The 27,173-nt window shown below is 39.5% G+C and overlaps 2 protein-coding genes across 4 annotated transcripts; one reads left to right on the top strand and one right to left on the bottom strand.

Annotated features, from left to right (window-relative positions):
• Window positions 1–276: 276 nt before the first annotated feature.
• On the bottom strand, window positions 277–2,893 carry LOC134742941 (iron-sulfur cluster assembly 1 homolog, mitochondrial). Of its 2 annotated transcripts, none has more exons than XM_063676161.1 (3): window positions 2,792–2,893; window positions 2,274–2,565; window positions 277–1,445 (listed from the first exon to the last, which is right to left on the bottom strand). In XM_063676161.1, the coding sequence occupies exons 2-3, from the start codon at window positions 2,563–2,565 to the stop codon at window positions 1,342–1,344; spliced, it is 396 nt and encodes a 131-aa protein (XP_063532231.1). In that variant the 5' UTR covers window positions 2,792–2,893; the 3' UTR covers window positions 277–1,341. The 2 variants fall into 2 exon arrangements, with proteins under 2 accessions (XP_063532231.1, XP_063532232.1); XM_063676162.1 differs by lacking the exon at window positions 2,792–2,893 and adding an exon at window positions 2,686–2,693.
• Window positions 2,894–3,052: 159 nt separating this feature from the next.
• On the top strand, window positions 3,053–26,904 carry LOC134742936 (translocation protein SEC63 homolog). Of its 2 annotated transcripts, none has more exons than XM_063676155.1 (13): window positions 3,053–3,270; window positions 4,652–4,983; window positions 5,318–5,488; window positions 14,989–15,195; window positions 16,021–16,249; window positions 17,546–17,839; window positions 19,960–20,083; window positions 21,663–21,771; window positions 22,642–22,804; window positions 23,776–23,966; window positions 24,495–24,660; window positions 25,234–25,355; window positions 26,770–26,904. In XM_063676155.1, exons 1-13 carry the CDS (start codon window positions 3,147–3,149, stop codon window positions 26,818–26,820), a joined length of 2,283 nt encoding a protein of 760 aa, XP_063532225.1. In that variant the 5' UTR covers window positions 3,053–3,146; the 3' UTR covers window positions 26,821–26,904. The 2 variants fall into 2 exon arrangements, with proteins under 2 accessions (XP_063532225.1, XP_063532224.1); XM_063676154.1 differs by having other exon boundaries at window positions 3,054–3,270; window positions 22,639–22,804.
• The last annotated feature ends 269 nt before the right edge of the window (window positions 26,905–27,173 follow it).

Below are 27,173 nucleotides of genomic sequence, written 5' to 3'. Positions count from 1 at the left end.
TTTTTAAAGAAGTGACGCCATCTCTGTTCCTAAGGGGTGAAACTTGCGCTGCGGGTCAAATCACTCAGTTTGCAATCACTGTGCAAAGCGGCTTGCTTTTATCATGAAGTGCAGCATCCGGGCAAAAAATGGCCATACCAAGTATGACTAATGAAAAAACCAAACCATTTCTTCACTTTGTTCATTCATGTATGTGAACTTGTGAAGAACTGAAGAAGTTTACATGGTAGGGTAGATAATGGGATTGTATTTGGATTAGACAAAAAACTTTCAGCGTTCAATATCATATATTTATTAGTTCAGAAAAAACAGATAAATTAACTAACTGCCTTTTTTTTTACTACAGCTAAGCATATAACTTACATGTATATATTACAAAAATATACATTGAATTGCCAACTATGTTGGTTTAACATACAACTAATTTTTGCGCCAAATAAGATTGCAATCATGATCTCAGACTAATATAATGTAGTTTATGAGATGTTCTGTAAATGAGAATACTATACTGATTATAAACTCAAATAGATATAGATGAGCATGATTTTGTTATAATTTTAATTTAGAAAATTTCCTGCAGCACCTATGGTTTGCAAGATAAATGTAGGTATCTAATTGGCTGGAACATTAAAGTGTTGATCCTCAGTCAAGCTGTCTAAGAAGACTTAGGGCCAGTTGCACCTACCACAATTAACGGACTGATTAACGCCAAGCAGCATAGAACTATGAAACTTTCCATACAATAAAATTTAGCGAACGGTAAATCGGTGACAGACGGTTTGGTGCAACCGACCCTAAGAAGTCTACTCATTACAGATTTTTTTTATTTGCTACTGTTGGATACAGAATACCTGCTCAACACTGTTAAATGGCTATTGAGATAAAATATTGTTAAAGTTAAGAATCTCGTACATTGACCCGCCTGTTGCTACCTGAGATGTCAGGTAGGAATAGAGCCGCAGGATTTGGTGGTGGGGGTGTGTGGGGGGGATGGAATACAAACCCGTTCGTGCCATTCACCCTGCGCGGAGACGCTTTGTTTTACACGGACTATTTTAGATAGGTGCGACGACGAGCGAAGCGAGGAGGAGCGTATTAGGTGAACTGCAACCAAACAGTGCGAGAAGCCGAGCATGTGCGCCGCGGCAGCGGCCAGCGAGCGGCGAGCGCCAGAACCGTTTTTTTTTGCATCAAACGATGTTAAATTACGAATGCTAACTGAACACAGTGCTATAGAGATAGGAACAGGTACGAGGTATGTACGAGATTGTGCTAAACATTATTTCTTTAACTTCTCTAATTGATTACTGTTGGCGTGAATGCCTTCTTATCTAGTATTTTCTATATACTAAAGGATTCTCCGCATCCACAGGTGCCCTTGATGTTTGGGTTGTTAAACACAAACTCTGCTGATAATTTATTCTCTACAAAGTCCATTTCAGTACCTGAAAGAAACAAAAAAACATTATTATACAGGAAAATTGTTTGCCCGCCACAGCCAAGTTTTTGAAAATGAAACACGCATAGAATCGGTTAAAGAATGGCCTAGAATCAGTCAAAAATTAACATTTATTATTATACTATTTTCATATTTGTTGGACAATAACACATCCCATGGGCCCTAACTGTGAAGGAAAGAAAAGCTCCCGAGTCTGCCAAAATAGTATGCAATGGAGCATGTTGAACACAGAACTTAGAGAAAGAATAAAACTGGAGGACATTAAAACAAAAGGACAAAAAAAAAAAATTAGAAAAAGAACAAAAATAATCGACGTAAACTAAAGTAGAAATGGACCGACCACATGCTCTGAGACAAAAAAGAAAGATGGTCAAAAGGCATGACAACTTGGTATGGTGGAGACGGAAAAAGGAAGGATGATAGGCAAAAAATGAGTAGGGAAGACGAGTTCATGCAGGTGGCCGGAGGCTTGTGGAGGAGACAGGCCCTGGACAGAGACGCATGGAGGAATATGGGAGAGGCCTATGCCAAGGGCAACCGAATGAAATGTCTGCAGAGAAAGGCTAGTAGTAAGTAAGTAACACATCCCACAGGGGCTAAGTGATGATAACTTTAAATTTGTTATAAACTTTATACTTGCTGGATACAGAAAAAAGGACTGCAATAAAAATATGATTCAATGGCACTGCCATTATGGTAGACCAAAGTATGTATTTAACCATCTTGCAAATAATTTCCACAATGGACAATGATAAAGCAAAAATAAAGACAGCCAAAGTTAATTTGTAAAACAATTTAAAAAATCAATACAAACCTAATAATGTTAACTGTGCCTTCTTATCTATAATAATCGTGACTCCGTCCTGTTTCACTTCTTCATCTAATTTCTCTTTAGTCTTAGCATAATCCAGTGTGTAGGAGAGTCCATTGCAACCTCTTTGCCGGACACCCACTTTCAGCCCGATGAATCCTTTAGCCTCTTCTTTGGCCATTATTTCCTTGATCTTGTTTACTGCCGAGGAAGTGAGCACCAGGGCAGCACGAGCAGGCAGCAATCGCTTCTTCACAGCCCTCACAGTGGCACTTGCAATAGTTTTGGTCGCCATCTGAATATCGTATTCATACAATGAAGTAATGAAGCAAAGTCCAAGAGGAAATTGGTCGCAATTTACAAACACCTTTATGAAAAACAAACACGCTTAAGGCCTATTGCCAAAATTAATTACGAAACATAAACGTCCATTGCAAACACACTGCGTAATATGGACTTGGTATGTACTCAAACCTAACTGAACTGCACTGTACTGTGATTTGTAGTATGAGTATACTTACGTTATTTTTTTCGTTACTGTTTCATAATATTGGTCTATATTATTTATTATAAATCTATGATTTATATTATTTTTGAATTTTCATTGGATTTGGATTCTGTCAAAAGATTAAAAATAAAATAAAACGTCAAGGTTTTGACAATCTGACGTTTGAGAAGTCATGTTGTTCCAGTCATCTCTTTATCTGCCTTCCTTAACGATTTTAGCAAATAGAATGCGTCTTCTCGAACTGTTCCATTACAAATGACAACAGCATTTTGACAATGACGTGACGTTTAATGACACGTCTCCGCTATCAAGCTCGTGTTGCGTGTAGTGATTTTCGTTTTTTTCACAAATGATTTAATATAATAACGATGGGAGGCCAAAAATTCGAATATGATGAGAGTGGATCGACATTCTTTTATTTTGTGTTATCATTCCTCGCTTTAATATTAGTGCCCGCGACGTTTTACTATTGGCCGAGGAAAAGAAAAGAAGGTAAAGCTTTAATTCATGTTTTGTCGTTAATGTGCATTAAAATCGTAGTTGTTAATGCTTATTTGATGATTGTCCTATATTTCGGTGCTGAAGTGACTCATAGTTGGTACCTAGTTGGGTGCTAGTACCGTTATGTCAATAGGTTTGTCGCGCCGTGTACCGATTCGTCGTATAACGCTAATGTATGAGTGACACGGCTGCTGCACACACCTCATCATCTTTATCAACCTCGAACTACTTTGGTAGTCGAAAAATTTCAATCTATTATATTCCTGTTGAGATCAAAACAATTCTCAGCTATCACCATTACCAATGCCTATTAGCCACACCTCTGTTACCATCATAGATATCAATGGTTACCATCTATAGGACTCTATCCATGAATTCATTTTTCCATGTCACAAATATTAATGGCTGAAAAACCCAGTCATGCTTGTTCATGTATCCTGTTATGTATTGTGTTTGTTTGTGGGGGTATGAGAATGTCCTAAATTGTGTTAAAATGTCAGTAATATTGTACTTCAAAATGTGTTTTACTTGTATTCTAGTTGGCATTAGAAATGTCTATCTGAAGTGAGACATATATAGTGAGGATTTAGGTATGATTAATAATTCTATATATACAAAATGTGGTATCTCATTGAGGAAATGACCAAGCCGTGTGGTTTTATGCTTACATTCTTTTAACCCGTGGAGTGCCCTAGCATCACACGAGTGATACTAACTCAATTTGGGTTGTAGCGACTCAGTATCAGACCTGTGTTAGTACAGATCAATATGGGTCAAATTGCTTTGCATCAATTTGTTGTATGATGGTCGTTAAATGATTCAAGATCAGAATTCAATTTTATATAGCTGGGGTTCCCAATCTTTTTAAGTCTGTGGCGCACTTGCATGTTTCAAATCTAATCTCGGCACCCTAACCTAGCTAGGCTATTTGAAATATATAGGTAACATGGTGAGGAGGATTGCCTCACGGCACCCCTCTTTACTGTTTACGGCGCTCCAGGACGCCACGTACAACCCCTGGAACCCCTGGATAGTTTTGTGCCTGTCTGGCAAAACTCTCCCCCAGTCTTCTGTCTATAGCAGAGTGGTTCCCAAAGTTCACTGGGCTCCGACCCACCTAACAAAAACTGACAAATTAAATAGGGAGCATAAAAATAGCCCAATGTCAGCCTGTTGTCTTATGTTCCGGGGCGCACTCAAATTTCACTTGAGACAGTCGTGACCCACTAATGGGTCCAGACCCATAAAGCTTGTAACGTGATGTCACTTTTTGTTGTCATTACAAACTAAGCTTTTGAGAAACGGACCCCTGGTCTATAGTATGTAACTAAAATACTACAATATTATCTATAATCATATTACCTTGTTACAGATCCAGTAAAACAAGCAGAAAGATGTCAATGTCCAAATTGTATAAAAAAACAGTCAATAATAGAGCAATCACAGCCTTACAAATCTTTTAAGAACTTCCTAATTAAACTCGCAATAATTTCGGGATGGGTGTTACTCGCATTTTTAGCATATAAGGTGTCACAGTTTGACTATGAAATGTCTAATTTTGATCCATATGAAATATTGGGTTTGCCGCCCGGAGCAACTCAGGCTGAAATCAAGAAGTCTTATCGTAAGCAATCTTTAATACTGCATCCGGATAAAGAGACTGGTGATGAGAAAGCTTTCATGAAGCTTACTAAAGCTTATCAGGTAAGGATGATTATTTATTTGGTAATATATTAGTCGCTGGTTCAAATCCTGGCTCGTACTAATGACTTTTTCGGAACTCATGCACGGAATATCATTTGATATATACCACTAGACAGACGGACAGACAGACAGACAGACAGACAGCGGTGTCTTAGTATTAGGGTTCCGTTTTTACCGTTTGGGTAAGGAACCCTAAAAAAGCAGTGTAAAAATGCTCGAAACATCGGGTTGTATTTTAAATTTTATTATACATGATATATACCGTTTGATTATTTCTATAATTAAGTTCATGACATTTGACAACACACTTGAGACATGATTAAACTTTTCTCAGGCTCTAACAGACGACGAGGCGCGTCGGAACTGGGAGAAGTATGGAAACCCGGACGGCCCCGGAGCCATGAGCTTTGGCATAGCGCTGCCCAGCTGGATTGTAGAGAAAGAGAACAGCGTGTGGGTGCTGGGGCTCTATGCACTGGTGTTTATGGTTGCTTTGCCCACTGTAGTAAGTAAAAAAAAAAACTTTGCTTTTACTCCTTGCAGATTGGGGGTCATCCATTAATTACATCACACGTTTAGGGGGGTGAGGGGGTCAAGAAAATGTGACATGTTGTGACAAGGGAGGAGGGGGGGGGGGGTCGCGAACTTTGTGACGTCATTTTAACTTATTTAAATTATTTTATTCGCTGTTCAGTTAAATAACAAGCATTTTCTTTCCTAATCTGTTGTGATCTTAGTCAGTGGTATAGATTAATAGATAGATAGATATATTTATTTCTATATGGAAATTACATGTTATTTTCACTTAAAAATATCACAAATTCACAAAAAGATCGTCAAATGTAAACAAAATTTATAATAAGCAACAAAATAAAATATAAGATAATCATACAAACCAATAATGTGAACAAAAAGAAATAAAATTTATAAATAAAATAGTCAAATTCCGAATTGAAGTAATTTAAATATGAAATGTCAATGTTGTATATAATACTATGGCTTCCTAGTTAATCTAATGTCAGAAAGTCATAAAACAATGTCAAAAATCAAATACAATACATTATGATAGATAAGAACAAAACAACCAGTATTGTAACTATTCAGCTTGGCACCGACTTCAAACGTATCAGTTTGCTAGCGCATATAAAACGAGATAATATTTTATTTCTTCCCGTTTGAAGTCGGTTTTACTTTTTTTTTAAAGATTAATTTAATTTTGCCATTTTTAGTGTTTCTTCATCTGTCTGGCCAAACTGTCACTAAACATTTTTGCACTTCGGGTAAGTTTCAAGGTCTGGATCTAAGCTATCAAGATTTGAGGAGTTGGACCTCATGGAACCCATCATCAGAACTGGACCTTAACACAAATGTTCCTTCAGAACTTACTTGTGTTTATCAGAAGAGGACTTAAATCGCCAAAATTGAAATATGCGTTGTTAAAGAGTCCCGTTCTGGTCATCATCAGTAGTTCCACTTCATCAAATGGTACTGTTTTGGATGAAAGTGTTTGGTTTGTTGATGAAAATACTAAAACCGGTATATGTATGCCTATAAGATTTGAAGAGTTCCCTTGATTCCTAATGGATCCCTTCATCAAAACTGGGTTTCTACAAAAACGGGACCAACTAGGGACAATATACATTCAAACAAAAAAATAATTTTCCAAATCGGCTCAGAAATGACTGAGATCTGAGGTAACATACATAAAAAAAAACGGTTGAATTGATAATCCCTCCTTAATCCTTAAATAATCCTTTTTTGAAGTCGGTTAAAAATATTAATATTACTCGACTTGCCGACTTCATTTAAAAAATGTGACGTCTCACCAGGGGGAGGGATTTTCCAAATATGACCAAGTGTGACAACTGACAAGGAGGAGGGAGGGGTCAAAAAAACCTCGAAATTCGTGTGACGTAATTAATGGATGAACCCATTTGGGCAAAGGTGGATTAGCCATTGTGAGCGTTGTAAACTTTCAGGACTTTTTTTCTTAATGTTTTACCTGTATTGTAACGTTACGGGCAGTTATGTCCCTAAGTTGGTAGGGAAAGTAAATAAGTAATTACCAACTCGTTAACAAATTAATTTATTTAAAAAAAACAACTAAAACTGAATAGGGTCGTGGGTGGTCAAGGCCCGTCTAAATTTGCACCCGAGATCCGGTACTGCCCTGGCTGGCCGAAGGTCCGGAACCGGAGCAGGTAGTTCCCACTCGGCAGCGCTTTAGAGGAACAGGGGGGCGACGGCGGGCGAACGACTATGGCTCCAACCCTGCCGTCGAGGTGGTAGGTGGCGTGTTTGTTGTCGGCCGACGGTCTTCTTGTAATTATAACGACGCACCCTGTGAATTTCCAGACGTCTTAGAAATGTGTTCCTGCTCGCTCTGCTTTTGTGAACACCCTGTGATGATGATGATGGGACCATGGGAAAGCCGGTGCACCATGAGCAGAAAGCGTGTTTGTGTTCACAAGCAGAGCGGAGTTACAAAAGCGAAGGAAAAGCACAGAGTAAAGAAAGTAAGAAGAACAAAGAAGTGAACTTTAAATAAGTTGGGGGGTACGCATACATACTTAGTCGTACCCGCCACTATAGAACAAAGGAATTTGCAATATCTTGCTGGCAAAGGCATTTAGCATAAAATGGGAATGTATGATTTAAAACGTTAAAGACTGAATAATAAGTGAATTACAAGAGAGCTACTTTATCCTAAAACTAAACTATTTATCCTAATATTAAAACGTTCAACACTTTTCACTTACCAGTACGTGGGTGCGGGAATACACTTATAACGAAAACGTCGCAAATGAAAATTATAATTAATAGGTGTCCGCGCCCACCTGAATTAAATTAAAAGAATTTAAATTCGTACGGCGCGCTAGACGACACGGAGGCCCGTGTGCGCGGCGATACGTGCGTATGCAAAGGTGGGTGGCGCGGACTGACTGGCCCGCGGACGACGGCGCGGAGGCAGCGATCGACAGACCGGCTTCTCGATCTTTCCATGACGTCACTCAATAAACCAGTCGCGAGTATAGTCAGTACGGATAAAGTGCGAACGCCCGAAAACATGCAATACCTAATCATCATGTTTTCCTAATCTTACTTTACTATAGTAAAGTAGAATAAGACCATTAATGTAAATATAAAATTTGATTAATAAAATTGTATAAATAAATAATTAATTGATGTAAATAATTAATAAAAATAATAATTGATTAGGATTAAAATAAAATAATAATTCATGCAATAATAATTTAAAATCTGTTATAATTAAGTTAAATCCTAAAATTTTAGTAATTTAAAATGTAAAAATAAAATAATTAAAGCTTATAATTAAAACATGTACGTGCAACGTTACATTACCCCCTCGCGCCGGAAAAAGGATTTTGTTCCTCAGAATAAAATCCGCGCAATATACGTTTGCGTATTTGCATTTACTATTTCAATCTATCTATCTATCATACATCACGCAGTCGTAAAAAACATTAGTATCTAGTATTTTAACTATAGATGCTAATGCGCCCAGACTTTTGTAGGTAACCAGTTATCGTTCAACCGGAAACCAAAACAAATACATTTTGTGCACTGAGATAGGTGTTAAGAGCGCGATTTGGGAATCAATGCAACAATTTATTGATTACAATGTATTATTTATTCAAACCTGTTATTTTTAAATCTTTTATGTGCCAAGTCCCTAAATTCTTTCCGGACATGTCCTCTAAAACATATACCAAAGGTGACTTCTTTTCAAGAATACGACACTGTAAAAACTTCGGAGCTAGTTTTTTACTGAAGTACTTATCTTTGTCACTTAAAACATAAGCACGTTTCATGACTATATCTCCTACATTAAATTCGACATGTTTACGACGTAGATTGTAATGAGCGGTATTCTTTGCATGAGCTTGATATAACTTTGCCTGTACATTATCAAATATTTCGGACATGCAACCTAGATTTTCGGCGTAAATGTCACGTGGTAAAAATATTAAGTCTCTACCGAGGTCATTATCCACGTAATGCGTACCACAAGTCACAAGGTCTCTGCCATATACAAGGAACGAAGGAGTGTAACCTGTTACTTCATTTGCAGAGTTATTAATGGCAAATTGTACTTTTGGTATAAACAAGTCCCAGGTCCTGTGATCTTCATTGACAAATGTTGATAAGCAAGTGACAATTGTTCGATTCTGACGCTCGACGGGATTAACTTGCGGTGTGTATCTAGGCGTATAGAATACATTGGGTACATTATATTTTTTAAACAAATCTACAGTCATGCCGCTAGTAAATTGACTACCGTTGTCGAGAAAAATCGTTTGAGGAACCCCATGAACTAAAAAAAGTTGGTCCTCAATAATTTTTGTGATTATAGTTGAAGTCGCATTACGAATAGGGTAAATTAAACAAAATTTTGAAAAACAGCAAGTTATGACCAGGATATATTGGTTCTGTTTTCGAGTGATAGGCAGAGGGCCCATGAGGTCAATCGAAACCATTTGAAGAGGTCGACAACATTGTTTGGGACGACCCATTTCACCAAGCACCTGATGGTTTTGATGTTTATACTCTAAACACTTATTACACGAGCCTACGAATTTTACGACGTCTTTATGCATCCCTGGCCAGAAGTATCTCAACGCCAATCGACGATACGTTTTAAAGATACCTAGATGTCCAGCCATGGGTTCAGAATGATTTTGTTTCAAAACATCGTGACGAAATTCGCTCGGGACGACTTCCTTCCACGAGAACTCGGAGGTTTGCTCGTGTTTATTTTTACATAATCTATACAAAGAACCGTTCTTAATAACAAAATTAGGAAAATTTTGAGGCTTTGTTAGGCAAGAGTTATAAATATTTTTATACCATGCATCTGACGTATTAAGGTAAGAATTTGACAAATCGATAGCGCTTATAGGGACAGCTCTGGAAAGAGCGTCGGGAATCACATTATCCACGCCTCGACGATGTTTCAGCTCGAAGTTAAAACACGACAAACGCACTCCCCAGCGAGCCAGACGACCAGTAGGGTTACTTAGAGAGAGGAACCATTTTAAAGCACTGTGGTCTGTAATGACAGTGAACGGCTGTCCATTCTCCAAGTAACATCTCCAATGCTCAAGAGCTATGATCACTGCAAGTGTTTCACGCTCCGTTATGCTGTAATTACGTTCAGCCGGTGTCAACGATTTGCTCATGTAAGCTACCGGGTGCTCCTTACCGTCAATTGTTTGTGTCAGCATTCCTCCTACGCCATAATTACTCGCATCCGTATGTACTTCGAATGGCTTGCTGTAATCAGGGCAAGACAACACTGGAGCTGAAACTAAGCATTCTTTCAGCTTACTAAAGGCAGCATCGGCTTCAGGAGTCCACTTGAAAGGCGGTCTACCCTTCCTAGAGGATGTGAGCTGATTAAGAGGACCCGCTATCGTACTAAACTGTGGCACAAACCGGCGGTACCAGGTGGCAGTTCCTAAAAATTTCTTGATGTCTTTCACACTAGTAGGTGTCGGATAGTTTACGATGGCGTCTACCTTACCTGGGTCCGTCCGAAGACCTTGGCTGTCAACAACGTATCCTAAGTATTTGAGTTGACCTCTGAAGAATTGACACTTTTCCAAGTTTACAGTCAGGTTTGCTTGGCGAAGTTTGTCTAATACCCGGAGAAGAAGAGACACATGAGAATTAAAGTCCTCGGAAATTATAATTATGTCATCTAAGTAGGCAAAGACTTTTAAGTCAAATTCTCTGAAGAGAAGATCAACTAAACGTTGCTGCGTTGCTGGCGCATTTGTGAGGCCAAATGCGGTTCTTTTAAAGCGGAATGTACCACGACCAGGGACATAAAATGCAGTTTTGTCTCTATCCTCGACAGCAATTGGTATCTGCCAAAAGGCCTTGGACAAATCGATACTGGTAAGGTAACGAGCGTCACGCAGGTTGTCCAATATTTCCGTTACATAAGGTAAATTATACGCATCCTTTCGAGTAACGGAATTCAGCTTGCGACTGTCGAGGCAGAAACGAGGCTGACCATTCTTCTTTGTGACTAGCAGGACAGGTGAAGACCAGGCGCTTTCGCAGGGCTCGATAACGTCGAGACTAAGCATTTCGTCAACCTGTTCGACGAGGATCCGTTGTTTCTCCGGTGACATACGATAATACCGTTGCCGGATCGGCTGCGCATCCCCGGTATCCAGACGGTGTTCTATGAGACTGGTCTTACCTAAACCTTTGCGTTCGGCAGAAATATCCTCGAACTGTGCAATGATGTTGTCAGCAATGGACTTCTCCGAAACGCTTAAATGATCATATCCATGAATAAACGTAGGGTTATTTGGCTTTGGTTCCTCTTCAACTACTGTGGCTTTAGCAAAAGTAATGCTACTTAAGTTAGGAAGAATATTAAATTTACGCCAAAAATCTATGCCTAATATGAAATCCGTGTTTACATCTGGTACGATATGAGCGGTAATGAAACGGAACTTATCTTGAAAATGTACAGGCAAGACAATGTAACCCCTGCTCCGCATAACACGCTTGCCAGCGCCTATGGCTGAAATTAATTGGTCCTTATGAATAGGTAAACCTTGGAGCGCTTGATGAGCCTCACTTTTTAACACAGATATAGCAGCACCAGAATCGAGTAAACCTGTCATATTAATACCATTAACTTGTACCGTTACGTAAGGACGATTATCAATACTGGGATCATCATTCAGAATTGCGTCGATCTTATACGAACTGAAAAAGAAGTTAATAGTTTTCAGCCAATTGCTCCAATCTACAGGATCAAAATGATTAACTAGATGGTAGGCACAATTCTGTTTATTTAGTTTTTTGAGGTGGAGGGCTTAACCTTTTTGCAATTAGGGCAATCTGGAGACCTAACACCTTTATGGCCACACTTAAAACAATAAACTTCATCCTTACTAGCTGGGCATTGACGCAAGTTATGGCTATTGTTGCGACATCTAGGGCAAAACAAGGGTTTGGAAGAGGGTGTAGAAGTAACTGCATGTACCTGTTTCATGTTGTTGTTATATTTATTAAAATTATGGGTATTAGTAAAAGACTTATTATTGTTATTGTGATTAGAATTAAATTGATTATACTGTTTGTTGCTGTTATTCCTGAATGTGAAATTCTTGTTATTATTGTTGTTATTAATTTTGTTATAACTATTACTAGTATAGGCAAACTCAGGTGCCAAGGTGTCAGCTGTCCGCCTGGGTGGTTCGCGAAAGTCAGCAAGACGTGCCTGGATACTTTCGTAGTTACGACAGTAATTACGTAACGTATCTATGTCAGTAATCGCGGCCGCTGACGCTAAAGTACTGGCATAGCAAGGCCTGATGTTATGGAGGAGGATCTCTAATTTCTCGTCCTCCGGTAAAGGTTTTGAGAGACGTGAGAATAAACCAGCCATGATTGATAGGTACACGGTAATGTTTTCAGATTCACCCTGCGTGCGTGACCGAATCTCATTACCCAGCCTATAATCATAGTCCTTGTGACCAAAATCTTGTTTAAGCAACGTGGCGAGTTCAACCCAGCTTGACACCTGACCCTTAATATTTCGGTACCAGTGTAGTGCATCACCAGTAAAAATCTCTGTGGCATACGACAAAAGTTTTGAGTCCGAAATAGACCTAGCCTCACAAAATTCCGTTATGCGTACCACAAAGGCACGGACGCAAGACTTGCCATCAAACTTGATCTTGCAAAGCTCATTGTGACTACCACGGTCGCAAGTAACATTAACGCTTATCGGCGCCGTGCCAACAACAGGTTCTGCGTTCGGAGCACGCAAAACGGTCGCGGCAGCCGTGTCCTTGATGGAATTAAATCTAGCTGTAAGAGCTCGAAATTCCTGGTCGCAAACTTCATACATGGGCTTGGTCGATTCATCACATACTATTCGGTTGAGGCGGTGATGCAAATGATTTAAAAGGTTTTGTGTGCGAAGCAAAGCGTTCCTATCTGGTCGTGAATCTAAATTCGACTGAACTTTAGCGAGAGCATCACTGACACCCTTCAAGTCGGCGGAGACCGTGAAATTGCTTTCTAAAATGTCCTCGGAAGGAAACAAAAGCCCTAATTTCGCAATTTGTTTCCGCAAGTCCTGGACAGTGGAAGCCGGCGTGTCACCACGTATGCTAACTTCATACTCCAACTCCGGTTTTGTAAGTGACAAAAATTTCACGGGAAATTCCATTTTGTTTAAACTTAAATAAAAAAATAAAGAAAAATTACCTAATAATAATAACGTGCAAAATGGCAACCGTGTAAAGTGTTGAACGCTTGGTTTTAAATAACACTACTCCGCCTGTTACAATAATAAACTACGTAACGTTCTGGTTGGCAAAAAAAAACAAACGCAAATTAAAAATAAGAATAACAAGCACAAAAATAAAAATAAAACATTAAATATTTGCAACTAGTGTGTACCACAAAACTACAAAATAAATTATTGCACAATAAAAAAATATTTATAAATTATTTGATTGACTGTACTAGTTACACTGCACTAGCACAGGGTGATATAAAAATTCAGAATAAATTAAAACACAGAATAAGTTAAATTATTATAGAATATTAAAATTACAATTTGATTATTAATAAATAATTAAAATTATTATTATTATTGGGGTACACCTTAGTTACATGCAACCAAAAAACAACGTTTCACAAAAACAAAAACAGCAAACACCCCACGTTGGGCGCCAATGTAACGTTACGGGCAGTTATGTCCCTAAGTTGGTAGGGAAAGTAAATAAGTAATTACCAACTCGTTAACAAATTAATTTATTTAAAAAAAACAACTAAAACTGAATAGGGTCGTGGGTGGTCAAGGCCCGTCTAAATTTGCACCCGAGATCCGGTACTGCCCTGGCTGGCCGAAGGTCCGGAACCGGAGCAGGTAGTTCCCACTCGGCAGCGCTTTAGAGGAACAGGGGGGCGACGGCGGGCGAACGACTATGGCTCCAACCCTGCCGTCGAGGTGGTAGGTGGCGTGTTTGTTGTCGGCCGACGGTCTTCTTGTAATTATAACGACGCACCCTGTGAATTTCCAGACGTCTTAGAAATGTGTTCCTGCTCGCTCTGCTTTTGTGAACACCCTGTGATGATGATGATGGGACCATGGGAAAGCCGGTGCACCATGAGCAGAAAGCGTGTTTGTGTTCACAAGCAGAGCGGAGTTACAAAAGCGAAGGAAAAGCACAGAGTAAAGAAAGTAAGAAGAACAAAGAAGTGAACTTTAAATAAGTTGGGGGGTACGCATACATACTTAGTCGTACCCGCCACTATAGAACAAAGGAATTTGCAATATCTTGCTGGCAAAGGCATTTAGCATAAAATGGGAATGTATGATTTAAAACGTTAAAGACTGAATAATAAGTGAATTACAAGAGAGCTACTTTATCCTAAAACTAAACTATTTATCCTAATATTAAAACGTTCAACACTTTTCACTTACCAGTACGTGGGTGCGGGAATACACTTATAACGAAAACGTCGCAAATGAAAATTATAATTAATAGGTGTCCGCGCCCACCTGAATTAAATTAAAAGAATTTAAATTCGTACGGCGCGCTAGACGACACGGAGGCCCGTGTGCGCGGCGATACGTGCGTATGCAAAGGTGGGTGGCGCGGACTGACTGGCCCGCGGACGACGGCGCGGAGGCAGCGATCGACAGACCGGCTTCTCGATCTTTCCATGACGTCACTCAATAAACCAGTCGCGAGTATAGTCAGTACGGATAAAGTGCGAACGCCCGAAAACATGCAATACCTAATCATCATGTTTTCCTAATCTTACTTTACTATATCATTCATTCTTCATGCAATAATAATTTAAAATCTGTTATAATTAAGTTAAATCCTAAAATTTTAGTAATTTAAAATGTAAAAATAAAATAATTAAAGCTTATAATTAAAACATGTACGTGCAACGTTACAGTATAATATTACAATTCACATTGGAAATTCGCAGGTCGGTACCTGGTGGTACCGCTCCATCCGATACTCTGGCGAGCAAGTCCTGCTCGACACCACGCAAATGTATTTCTACTTCTGTCACAAAACCCCCTCTATGCCCCTAAAGAGGGCGCTGATGATCCTCGCGGCGTCCTGCGAATTTGACAGGAGACACAACTCTGAGATTATAGAGAGGATCACGGACAATGAGGAAGTGCCTATGGTAAGTTTTTTTTATTAGGTTATGTTTAGTTAAAAAGGAAATCTATGAGCCTAACTCTTGAATGGTGAACTCACAGTGTGTGCCTTGTTGTCTATATGTACACTTAAAAGCCTAGCAGTGTATTGACGAGTATTTGGCTATGTGATATTCTTTTTGAGATCTATTAGATTTATGGCAAAACTCTTTAAAAGAAAGAAGATAAAATAGTAGTATAGTAGTGATAGTTTTTTGTAATATTTTTATACTAATACCCACTGTTATGGATCAATGCTGATCTGAAATAAACGATTTTTATTTTATTTTTTTATTTTTAAATTTAACAACATTCTCAGTGGGCCCACACTAGACTAGGCCTGTATCGTGGTGACCGCTCTACAGAGTTACTACATACATTTTTCGCGTATCATCTAAAAGTCTAAACTAAAGTCTCTTACCTTACATTGAATCTCTTCTATTTGTTAATACTAATTTTTGTTCTAATAAAAGCGCTTACAACATTTTGTGACATCACCAAATACAATTTATCAAACCAATATGATTTTTTTGACCATTTAGTGATCGTAATCTTCGTATAAAAATTAACCTAAAACCAGCTGGTTATTTTTAAATTTTACTTCTTTAAGGCCCACTTGCACCATTCCGCTATCCCGGGGTTAACCGGTTAAACCTGGAGGTTCCATGGTTACCTGTACAATTTGACATTTAGTTAATGGTTTAACCGCTTAACCCTGGGTTAAAGGGATGGTGCAAGTGGGCCTAAGAAAAACACCTTACAAAAACTGGCTTACAACATGAATTTATTAATAATTTTCCTAATCTTTTCAGCTTCTCCGTGAGCTCCCAAACCTGGGGGAAAAGAACAAGGAGCAACCTCTCTGCCGCCCCTACAGCATTAAGGCCAGAGCCTTACTCCACGCACACCTGTCCCGTCTCCGTCTGCCGAGCGAAGCTCTTGACGCCGACAGGCGATATATCGTGGGTCGCTGCCCTGATCTCATTGTGGAGATGGTCAACTGTGTCAATCAGCTCATAGCGCTCGCTTACGCCAGGAGAAGTGAGTTATGTTACTGTCTACTACTGTCCCCTGGGTTAATATATATAGTGTCCACTGGGTTACTTTCCCCTGTAGTACTCTGCCGCCCCTACAGCATCAAAGCCAGAGCCTTAATCCTAGCACACCTGTCCCGTCTCCGTCTGCCGATTGTGGAGATGGTCAACTGTGTCAATCAGCTCATAGCGCTCGCTTACGCCAGGAGAAGTGAGTTATGTTACGATCTACTCTGTTCCACTGTGTTACTGTCCCCTAGGTTACTATACGTACACGTAGTGCCCACTGTGTTACTGCCCTCTGGGTTACTGTTATACTTATGTGGTACTGGCCCCTAAGGTACCTACTATACTGTTCACTGTTACAGTCCACTGAGTTACGCTCACCTTTGTTACTGTCCAGCCTGTCCACTGTGTTACTGGTAGTGTACCAAGTCAAGACATATATGGCCAACTGCGTGATGCCCATAGGAGTTTAGGCAATAAGGTCGTGTACACATATTTTTGAAGCTTTGTCTGTGCCGATATTTTGTACTTTGAAGTCAAGTCACAGGGCCTCACGAAGTTCAACTGTTTTTTTAAATGTGGATTCCTTGAATGATAAATATTCAAAATACGTAGTTGTGAATCACGAATGTATAATTAATAACTACCAAATTACCAATATGCTGTTCCGAAACTTGTTTTAAAAGTCACACTAACACGCCGCCAAACAGCCGCGCCCATACCCCATAACACATAAGTAATAGTATTATCATACAGAACGGCCACGCACCGCCCCGCCCCGATTCGAATGACCTCGCCCCGCGACACCAGATTGACGACCTTTTGCCGGCCGCTTAGTACTGTTTTTAAGCAACTTACTCACACAATGACGCATGCCGCGTGTACAAACGTGCCATTCACACATAGAAACGAATATAGCGAATATATGTTTTGTGTGTAAAACTTTTGTACCTGTTCTCTTTCAACGAAAACTAGTAAATAAAGATTTATTAGTATTTACTAGACTTCCAGGCTACTTTGTCACGGCTTTACCCGTTCCAGTTTTTGACTATATGCCATCTTAGAAAGACTGGGCTCTTTGACCAACTGTAGGGGCGAGCAGTACCTGCTTGCTGTTTGCACCTACTACACGAATCCTAGGGCCCCAATATTACAGGGTTCTATGTTTCACTTTTATCGAACTGAAATTTGAACTTTATCATAGTGACATTAAGTCGAATTTCAACTATCTTGAAAATGTCACATAGAACCCTGTAATATTGATAACAACCTTCTAATATCAAATATTTTCTTTCAGTACCCCGCCTACCGACCATAGAAACGATAGAGAACTGCATGAAACTCTCCCCCATGATAGTCCAAGGCCTCTGGGAGTACAAATCCCCCCTCCTCCAACTGCCGTACATCACCGAAGACCATCTGAAGTACTTCACGAGCCGGAAGAAACACATCAAGTCGCTGCTACAATTGGCACAGTTGCCAGGAGACGAGCGGCGGCAAGTTATGAGGTTCTTGAATGACAAGCAATATGATGACGTCATTAAAGTGTTGGGTAACATGCCCTATATACACTTCCAGGTTAATACTGAAGGTGAATATCATCATCATCATAATTTAAGAGCATGGCTCTTGTCGGTGGAGTATGCGCCAGTTTTCTCGGTCCTCGGCCAGGTTCTTTAGGTCCCTGTAAGACACGACATTTGCTTTCGCTTTCAGTTGTTGTGTGTAGCTTGCTCGTGGTTTTCCGCGGCCTCTTCTCGCTTCTATCTTGCCTTCTAATATAGTGTTAAAGAAAGTGTCGTGTCTTATCAAGTGACCTATCATTCTGCCTCGTCTATTTTCTATGGTTCTCAGCAGGTTTCTCTTCTCTCCCACAATTCGCAGCTTTCGTTCGTTTTTTTCTCCGTCCAACTTATTCTCTCCATTCTTCTCCACAACCACATCTCAAAAGCCTCTAATCGCTTCCTATCTTTCTGCCGCATTGTCCACGTCTCACACCCATACAAAGCGATGTTCCAGATGTATATCCAGGTGAATATCACTTTTGTGTAATCGAATTTAAACTATCGTGAGACATATTAACTTAAATAACTTAGCGACGCAGCGCGCCGCAGTTCGTGGCGCCCACCCGTCGTGACCGCTACTCACTCAGGCACTGTTAGTGCTTGAAAATGGAGACCTAGGCTTTTCGAAAAATGTCGCGCAAGTGACTAAAAATACACTTTTGTGAAACTTATTTTGAGCGAGTTTTTAGGTTTTTCATACTAAAACGACAGTTTCAACAGCCAATTTATTACTCAATCTTACTTTTGCTCTAATTTTGTAACAAATCCGATAGACAGATTGGGGCAATCCGACTAGTATATGGGATGTAATAACAAGATTTAGGGTCGGAAACGCGCTTGTGACACCTCTGGAGATAAAAAAAAGTGCTGCTTGAAAATCCACATTCATTTAAAAGATTTACCATATCGTGCATGACTCTTTGGTGATGATCCATCGGTCAAGTCAAGGATACAGAGCCTTGAGCATCGCCGTCGAGTCGCTTGCCTATCGGTGTTCTATCGGATACATTTCGGGGAGTGCGCACAGGAACTGCACGACCTGATCCCACCTTCCCCTTTCCATCATCGGACATCCAGGCGCGGGGAGCGTATGCACCCGTTCGTGGTCCACATTCCATTCGTTCGGACGAAACGTTTTGCCTCCTCCTTTTTGGTACGGACGGCTAAGGAATGGAATGCGCTCCCGCCATCTGTATTCCCTGATCAATATGACCTCGGTCTCTTTAAAACTAGAGTGAATAGGCTGTTACTGAACCGGTGAGCTCCATCTTAGGCCCTGTCTTCACTTTCCATCAGGTGTGACTAGGGCCAATCGCCGATCAGTTTATAATAATAAAAAAAAAAAAAAAAAAAAGACTAGATTTTTTCGTGTCCATACTTTACGTACCTAAGCTATAGATTTGAAATTTGGAGTGGTTATGAACGCTAACTCAAACACACTGAAAGTGTTATTTTTTATTTATATTAACTATGAAAAATTCCCATCAAGAAAAGGGAGCAAAATTTCAAAGTCTAGTTACTAAGTCAAGTGGGATATCATTTGAAAGAAAAATCATTTAAAAATTGTTTTGAAATTGAACATTTCAAAACGTGAAAAATAAAAATAAAAAGTGCAAAGAAGTCAAAGTTTACCATTGAAAAATTAACAAATTTTTAAATAATAAAAATATAAGCATAAGGAGCATAAGGGTGCAATACAATAATGCATTTCGCGCCCTCATGAGGCTGTCACGCTGCTGCAGCGCGTCCGGCATGTTTGCCGATGCGCGTGTGCCGGACTTCTACGCGGTGATGAGGGCACGTGTGGCTTCCTTTTGGGAGAGGCTGGGGTGCTCACAGAATGAAATTTTGGAAACCATTTTTAGGGATCCGGATAGCCTATTTTTCCGATATTGGCTGTCTGTACACCGAGATGAGAATCGGAAATAACGTCGTATGATGTACTTGTGACATATTTGCAATTTATTTATTGTAAGCTTAGTTAAGTAGTAATTAGTAATTAGTGTTAAATAATGTAATTGTAGTTGTCTGTAAATTTTTCATGAGTGATCCTTGCCTGTTATTAAACGTTTTATTTATTTATTTATTTTATTTTATTACAAGAAAAATGTATAATCACACTATCCTTATAACTTTTTTGTTTCAGTTATCGACGACGAAAATTCAACAGTTGTGACCGCGGGTGCCATCGTCACTGTCACAGTTTTCCTTAGAAGAACCAACATGAAGGAGCTGTTCGGTGACTCCAGCATCAAGGAGAAGAATATCGAGTATGTTATAATCAAATAAAATAAATAAATAATTGGATTATCTTACCTACACAAATCAATGTAAGCCCCACAGCACAGCAAGCTCAATAAACCTTGTCCTGTGGGAGCTAGACGACGATATACAGGGTGGCATAAGTGCATTCCCGTTGCCAGGGAGGTTTTGGGATTATACTGAGCAACTTTTACTATGGGACCAACCAGAAAATCGCGAAGAAAAAAATTACCCTCCCACAGAACATAGAGCAGCCAAAATGTATGAAACAGCCAAGTTTTTTTCGCGATTTCGGAGTTGGTCCCATAGTAAAAGTTGCTCAGTATAATCTCAAAACCTCCATGGCAACGAGAATGCACTTATTGTTTAGCCACCGTGTATAGTCGTTTTCAGATAATAGTGTACCCAATTAACGTATTTAGTTAAGAAAAGTTAATCGCTGTCAGTTTTGTGGCGACAATTTAGCATGAAATCTGTATGGGAATCAACCTTTTGCCTTTTTTACATTGTAATAACGCTTGTAGTTTATAAAATGAACACCAAAATCAAGTTTTTATAGAAATTTAATGCTTAATTATCGTCACAAAACTGACAGTGATTATCTTTTCTAAATAACTCACACAAAATAATTGGGTACACTATTTTCTGAAAACTCCCATATATAATATTTAAGTTAAGATTTATTTGGTTGGACATAAAAACGGTGTATTCCCATTTGTCTCCCCCGTGACCGCCGGGACGGATGGGAATGATTCCTACGAATGCACATATTTCCATAGATGTGCCGGGCGGGGACAAATGGAAATACACCATAAAAACACAAAAGGTAAGGTAAAGTGGGATAAGACTATCACTGGGGCAAGACAAACACTTGTATGGAATCCTCATACTGTTTGTCTAACTATATATAATAATAAACTATGTTCGTCTTACCCCACCTTACCTTACACATTTACAGCCAGATACAAATAATGATCTTTAATCACCAAAATTCTTGTTGAATCATGACGCTGATATTCAGAGCAACTAGATACGCCTGAGAGAAAAAAATATACTTAGAGGTAGATACCATTTAAATACATAGAAAACAGCCATACACCAGACTTAGAAACAGTGTTCGCGGTTGCTTACTTCTGTTCACAACAACACAATAACATTTCTTGTATTACTATATGTGCCATTTTCAACTAAAAGGGTACTTATTGTCGGTTGTCAATAAGGCGCTATTTCCATATAGCTTCAATTTGAAATCAACCTTATCGACAACCGTCATGTGGTACCTCTTCAATTATAAATCAAAGATACATTTTAAATTGACTGTCACATAAAAATCACATTATTAGTCATGCGTTACCTAACTTTAGATCTATATTGAGTCTTATGTAATCGTCTACAAGGTACTATTTCCATTATATCATTTGATCTAAAACTTATAATCTGTCAAACAACTTTGTCGGTAAAAAAAGGCGCGAAATTAAAATTTTCTGTAGGACGATAACCCTTCTCGCCTTCATTTTTTAAATATGCCGCTTTTTTCTACTGACGGAATTGGTTTGACAGACTATAAATACGTATTTTTGGCAACAGGGACGACGAAGAAGGCAACGGTGATGCGAAAAAGGGAGAGAACGACAAAACCGAAGAAAATGACAAGGACAAAAAGGAGGTTTCGAAGAGGCCCGTGTGGATGAAACAGGTATAACAGTTTACTTTGATACCATAAAGAACGCAATTATTAGTCCTTTGTAAGAGTCATTTATAGAGATTATCCATTCTCATACTAAAGCATAACTTTCAAGTCTTTCAACGGGTCTATCGCAAATTTATTTTGTGCACTTTTATTTTTGGACTAGCGTCCCGCCCCGGCTTCGCACGGGTTACCCTTTACAAGATATACACCTAAACCTTCCTCAAGAATCACTCTATTGATAGGTGAAAAACACATGAAAAACCGTTTAGTAGTTTTTGAGTTTATCGCGAACATACATACAGACAGACGCGGGGGGGAGGGGAATTTTCTGTATTCAAAACACGAAAACCACCGCTTGAGAACTTATTTCCACTACTTTTTTCGCTTATATAAGCAATATGCACGCCTAGTTTTATGTTTTCTGCGTGATTTAACCATACTTGGGTTAAGAGTCCCCGGCAAGCTCGGTTCTCCATACAAACGTAGTTACGCTCTCATTTTTAAACGACTAGATAGATTGCTCTGAAACTTTGTACTTACAATAAGATAAGGTATATCTATGTCTGTAATTAGTTTATGTAGCTTCAGATACTATAGTAAAAAAAATACAGCGAATTTTAGTTTTTCATACAAAACTTGTTTTTGGTCTATTTCGTTTGTTTTATAAACTGGAGCTATATAAACTAATTACAGACAGATTAATTATATACCTCATGTCATTGTATATGCAAAGTTTGGTTACAATCAAATACGTAGTTTTAAAATGAGAACGAAACTCCGTTTGTATGGGAAGGTGAAATTCGTCCGAGCTTGCCGGGGACTTAAGAACTAGAGACATTTAGTGGAAATAGTTAAAATATAAGAATTTTATAGCAGGCCAAGCGAGCGCCGGCCAAGAAGGGCAAGAAGCCAGCGCCGGCCAAGCAGCCAGTCAAGCCCGTACCTGAACCAGCGCCAGAAGTCAAGGAGAACAAGGAGCAGAAAGAACAGAAGGAGAAGGAACCTAAGAGGAAGGAGCCAAAGAAGAAAGATGATGAAGGTGAGGAATGTGACCTCTTAGCGGTACATTGTAAAATAAAATGATATTGCTTATTGACTGTCAAGTGTCAACATATTGAAAATAGAGGATAGCGAATCCTGTTTCCACCGTGATACAGTTTAATACTAGTACGGGAAACAGATGTAGCTTACTTTATTCATAAAATGTTATAAGTACCTGTATTATTTGATTGTTATCTTTACTGGACAGTGCAGTTAACTGACCAATTGTAGACCTTATTCTAACGACTTAGGGACGTCGGTTGGTCACTTAACTGTGCTGCGCCTAGTGACTATAAGGTCACTATATAGTTGTATACAAAAATGTAAGCTAGGTATATATGTCTTTTTTACTACTGAATAAAGATATTTTGTATTTGTATTGTTAGCAGTGGCATAAAGATAGATTTAGACAGACAGTAGGAAGCGACTTTGTTTTACACCTTTGTGACAGAACTTATGACCTGACTAAGTATGTGATGCATACAGAGTTACTGCCTTTCTACTTTGAGTAGCAGTGTGAGATACGAGATTTTTTCAAAGTAGTGCCGATATGTATAATAAGTTTGGGTAGTATTAGTATAGGACTGTCACTATCTAACAATTTATTGAAGGTAGTTAACGAATAATCCTGTCCCAATTCGTTCTCTTTCGCGCTTTAGATGGCGCTTTGTGTATATTAAAAACTGTCACCCTAACTTGAAAATTTAAAATCGTACTTTGCTGACCGTTGTAGGCACAAAACCACAATGAAAGAATAAAGTTTTTTATACTTGTATATTAAGGTACAGCGACATCTTTGAGAGGGTTAAAATGGCACTAGATGGCGTTGTAGTATTTTGTAAGTAAGTAAGTCTTTTATTTGTAAACATAGGTAGAATTACAGTGGTGGTCAGTTTATATAAGTTTAGTTTCACTATATTTTAGCAAACGGCGTGTAAATTCAAAGTTTAAGCTTTTTTTCGCTTTTAGAAGAAGATTCGTCAGACGAATCCAGCGCCGAAGACTCAGAGTCCCACGACTCAGCGTCCGAGGAGTCCCGGAAATCTTCAGGAGAAGACGACGACCAATGGGACAAGTTCCAGAAGCGATTGCATAAGCGGGAGCGGTTAGAGGGCCGCTCGCGCTCGTCGCACCCTGTGCACTGCCCTTACTACCCCCAGGTATGTTACTTACTCGATAAACATGATCATAGTACTACTACAGGTATGTTAATTTGCTGACTCTATGAATGTAAAAAAAAAAATTAAAGAAAATTTGTAACAGTCATTGTTTTCGATTAAAGAATTGTAATTAGGACTTAATTTTGTGTGCTTGTACGGCAGTTTATTTATTTATATTATATTTATAAATGTGTTTTGGTGGGCGGAATGTTCAGTTGTTTTGTAGTCCACTACCACGACCCCTTCGATCGTTCGTTTATTTGTGTATGAAATGCTCGAATACCCGAAAGCAACGGTGTGGCAAATTAGATTTCGATTTAGCCCCACCGACACCAAATTAAATAACAACTACCCGACATAAATTATAAGCTCGCAAATCAATTTGACAGTAGAAAAGGCGACAATTATGAAAATGTAGGCGCAAAGACTCCATCTCCCTGACTCCCTTGCCCTAACGACAAGTCAGTTTACCTGACTAGGTATATAAATAAGCATACAAGTTAATGAAGTGATCGTTACCCGTTGCAGGACAAGCAGGAGTACTGGTGGTGCTACATCTGCGACCGCAAGTCGCACACGCTGCTGACGGCGCCGGCGCACGTGACGGCGCTGCTGCACGAGACGGAGCTGCAGCTGCGTTTCACCGCCCCGCGCTGGCCGCAACTTTATACGCTTAGTGCTTGTTTGCGCTCAGGTCAGTGTACTTTCACACAAAAAGGTTTACCACGGTAGATGGCGCTGAACGGAGCGCGGCGATTTCTACATCGCGCTAACGAAATTAATTTTGGGTTTGTATATAAGACTTGGGAATTATTTACATTTATTAGATTATTAGATATATTTGCGACTGGTTGTTTGAGTTATTTGGTTACATTTAGGAGATGCAACTGTGGGTATGGGTATTATAACCGCATCGCGATGGCCTCAGCTGTAAGGGCACTTTAACTTGTGCTTTAAAGCGCGACTTAAGTCGTGTTTCAGTAACCTCTAACCGTTCATTCCTGACTAAATTTATAGGATTTGACATTGACCGTCAGTTTTGTGACTATTGCTAACCGGCCGTTAATCAAAATACCCGTAAACGCTCCTTGGCGAGTCGGTAAATCGGTCCTTGTCTATAAAGGGACCACCACCCACTAGTCCCTTAATTCTGAAGAAACCCCCTAGTAGGAATTAGGAATTATTGTCATGAATCCTCCAGGTTCTCATAATTTTACGCAACATATAACTTACTTAAACTATCTAAACCATCTCTCTTACATTACAGACTCGTACATCGGCATGGACCAGCAGCTGGACCTTAAGCTGGACGTGAAGGAGGCAGCCGCCGTCCCGCACGAGCACCCGCAGTGGGACCTGTCCGACACCGACTCCGACAACCAGGACCAGGTGAACACCCTAACCAAAAGTATTTTGGTGGGCGGAATATACAAAACTGCATACTCCGCCTAGTTTCAAATGTTTCAATCCAAGTGTACAATGGGCGAAATGTACTTTTTTGACTTTAGACTGACTCCGACGGTTAGAAATAGGGACTGTCACATTTAATTAAAAATACAACTACATTTTGGTGGGCGGAATGTTCAGTTTTCTATTTAGACTCCGACTTCGACAACCAGGACCAGGTTTTCACGTTTATAGTGCGACATAAAATAGTAGAAATTAAATTAAATGGAACTAACAAAATCCATACTAAATTGTTGCCAGGTTTAAGCATTTTACGTCAAAAATGTGACAGTTACGTAGGAAGTGGCGCCCTCAATCATTTTCTACAATTTCTTCTAGTAGAAACCCAAGTGTATGCGTGAGTTGGTAGGCGAAATGTACATTTTTTTTTCTTTATAGACTGGCAAATCAATTTGTCAGTAGAAAAAGGCGTAAATGTGAAAATAGTAGGCACGAAGGGTCGACCTCCTAAAGAAAGTTTAAATTTGCCTATAGTTAATGTTAAAACCCAAGAGTGTTTTGATGGGCGGAATGTTCAGTTTCGTTCTAAAGAACATAAACGTACAAAGCTCAACGCGGGTGTTCTTTATTCTCATTGTAGTGTAATTTAACTGTTGAAATCTAGGAGGATATAACCAAACGGAGACGCCACGTCTGTAATTTACTGTATAAAAAGTCTGGCAGTTTTTGCGGGGGAGGGGAACGTCAAATGTATACGTAACGTAAAAATAGCCATGTCAGATAAACGTCAGTCCATACATTGTGTATGACCATTGGCCGACTATTTTCGACAGAGGGGAACGCCTGTTAATGGCTACTCCGTTTGGTTATATCCTCCGTTGAAGTGCTCTAGTAGGCCGAGCACATGATTGACGCGACAGTATCTCGCCGCGAGATAGACTACCCGTCTTTTACTAACTGTATGAATTAAAGGTGGACGGGTAGTCTATGTCGCGGCGAGATACTCTCGCGCCAATCATGTGCTAGCCCGGAGGTCATCGGAAGAAAACGCAACGATTTTTTTCTGTTTCAATCTGTTTCTTACTGTTTTGTATTTCAATAACAAAACTTCCGTGAGACACAGACATATTAAATATATTAATAACGGGTCACTCACGTATTTTAAGTCGAAAACGCTCGACATGTCGATGTGTCGCCCCCCCTGCCGCCACCGGTGCCCGCGCCGAGTCATCGGGCGCGGAGGGCTGCGGCCCGCAGTCTGAGCCGGTCCGTCACCGTCGACGCAAGCTCCTGATGACGCTCCTCGATACAGAGTGAAACATGCCGAGCGTTTTCGACTTAAAATACGTGAGTGACCCGTTATTAATATATTTAATATGTTCTGTATTTGTTTCAGGGCGGAAACGAGAGCGAGTTCACGACAGACGACGAGGTGGAAGAGGAGTAGCGGTACTAAGTTATTTTTATAGAGTTTATTATGACTGTAGCTGTATGTGGGAGTGAATGGAATAAATAATGTTTTTATGAAAAACGGTTCTTTTGTTTTACCTTTTTAGGTTTCCGTGCCTCAAAAGTCAATACAATACGTAGGATTAGTTGTTTATTTACTGGTGCAATCCTTACCCATTAGAAACTTATACATATATATAGTATGTATATATAGTCTAGATCTAGTATAGGTCTTTATCTGTGTACCTACTGCACATACCTAATGATGATGATTATGATAAATAGTGTAGAAGTGATTGATAAGTCTGCATAGACGAATAGCGTCCGGTTGAAAAATTATATATAGTTTTT

The sequence above is a fragment of the Cydia strobilella genome, chromosome 7 (assembly GCF_947568885.1).
Source record: "Cydia strobilella chromosome 7, ilCydStro3.1, whole genome shotgun sequence".
Lineage (NCBI taxonomy): Eukaryota > Metazoa > Arthropoda > Insecta > Lepidoptera > Tortricidae > Cydia > Cydia strobilella.
The sequence above is the reverse complement of the archived record's forward strand: the minus strand, read 5'-3'. Positions and strand labels throughout refer to the sequence as shown.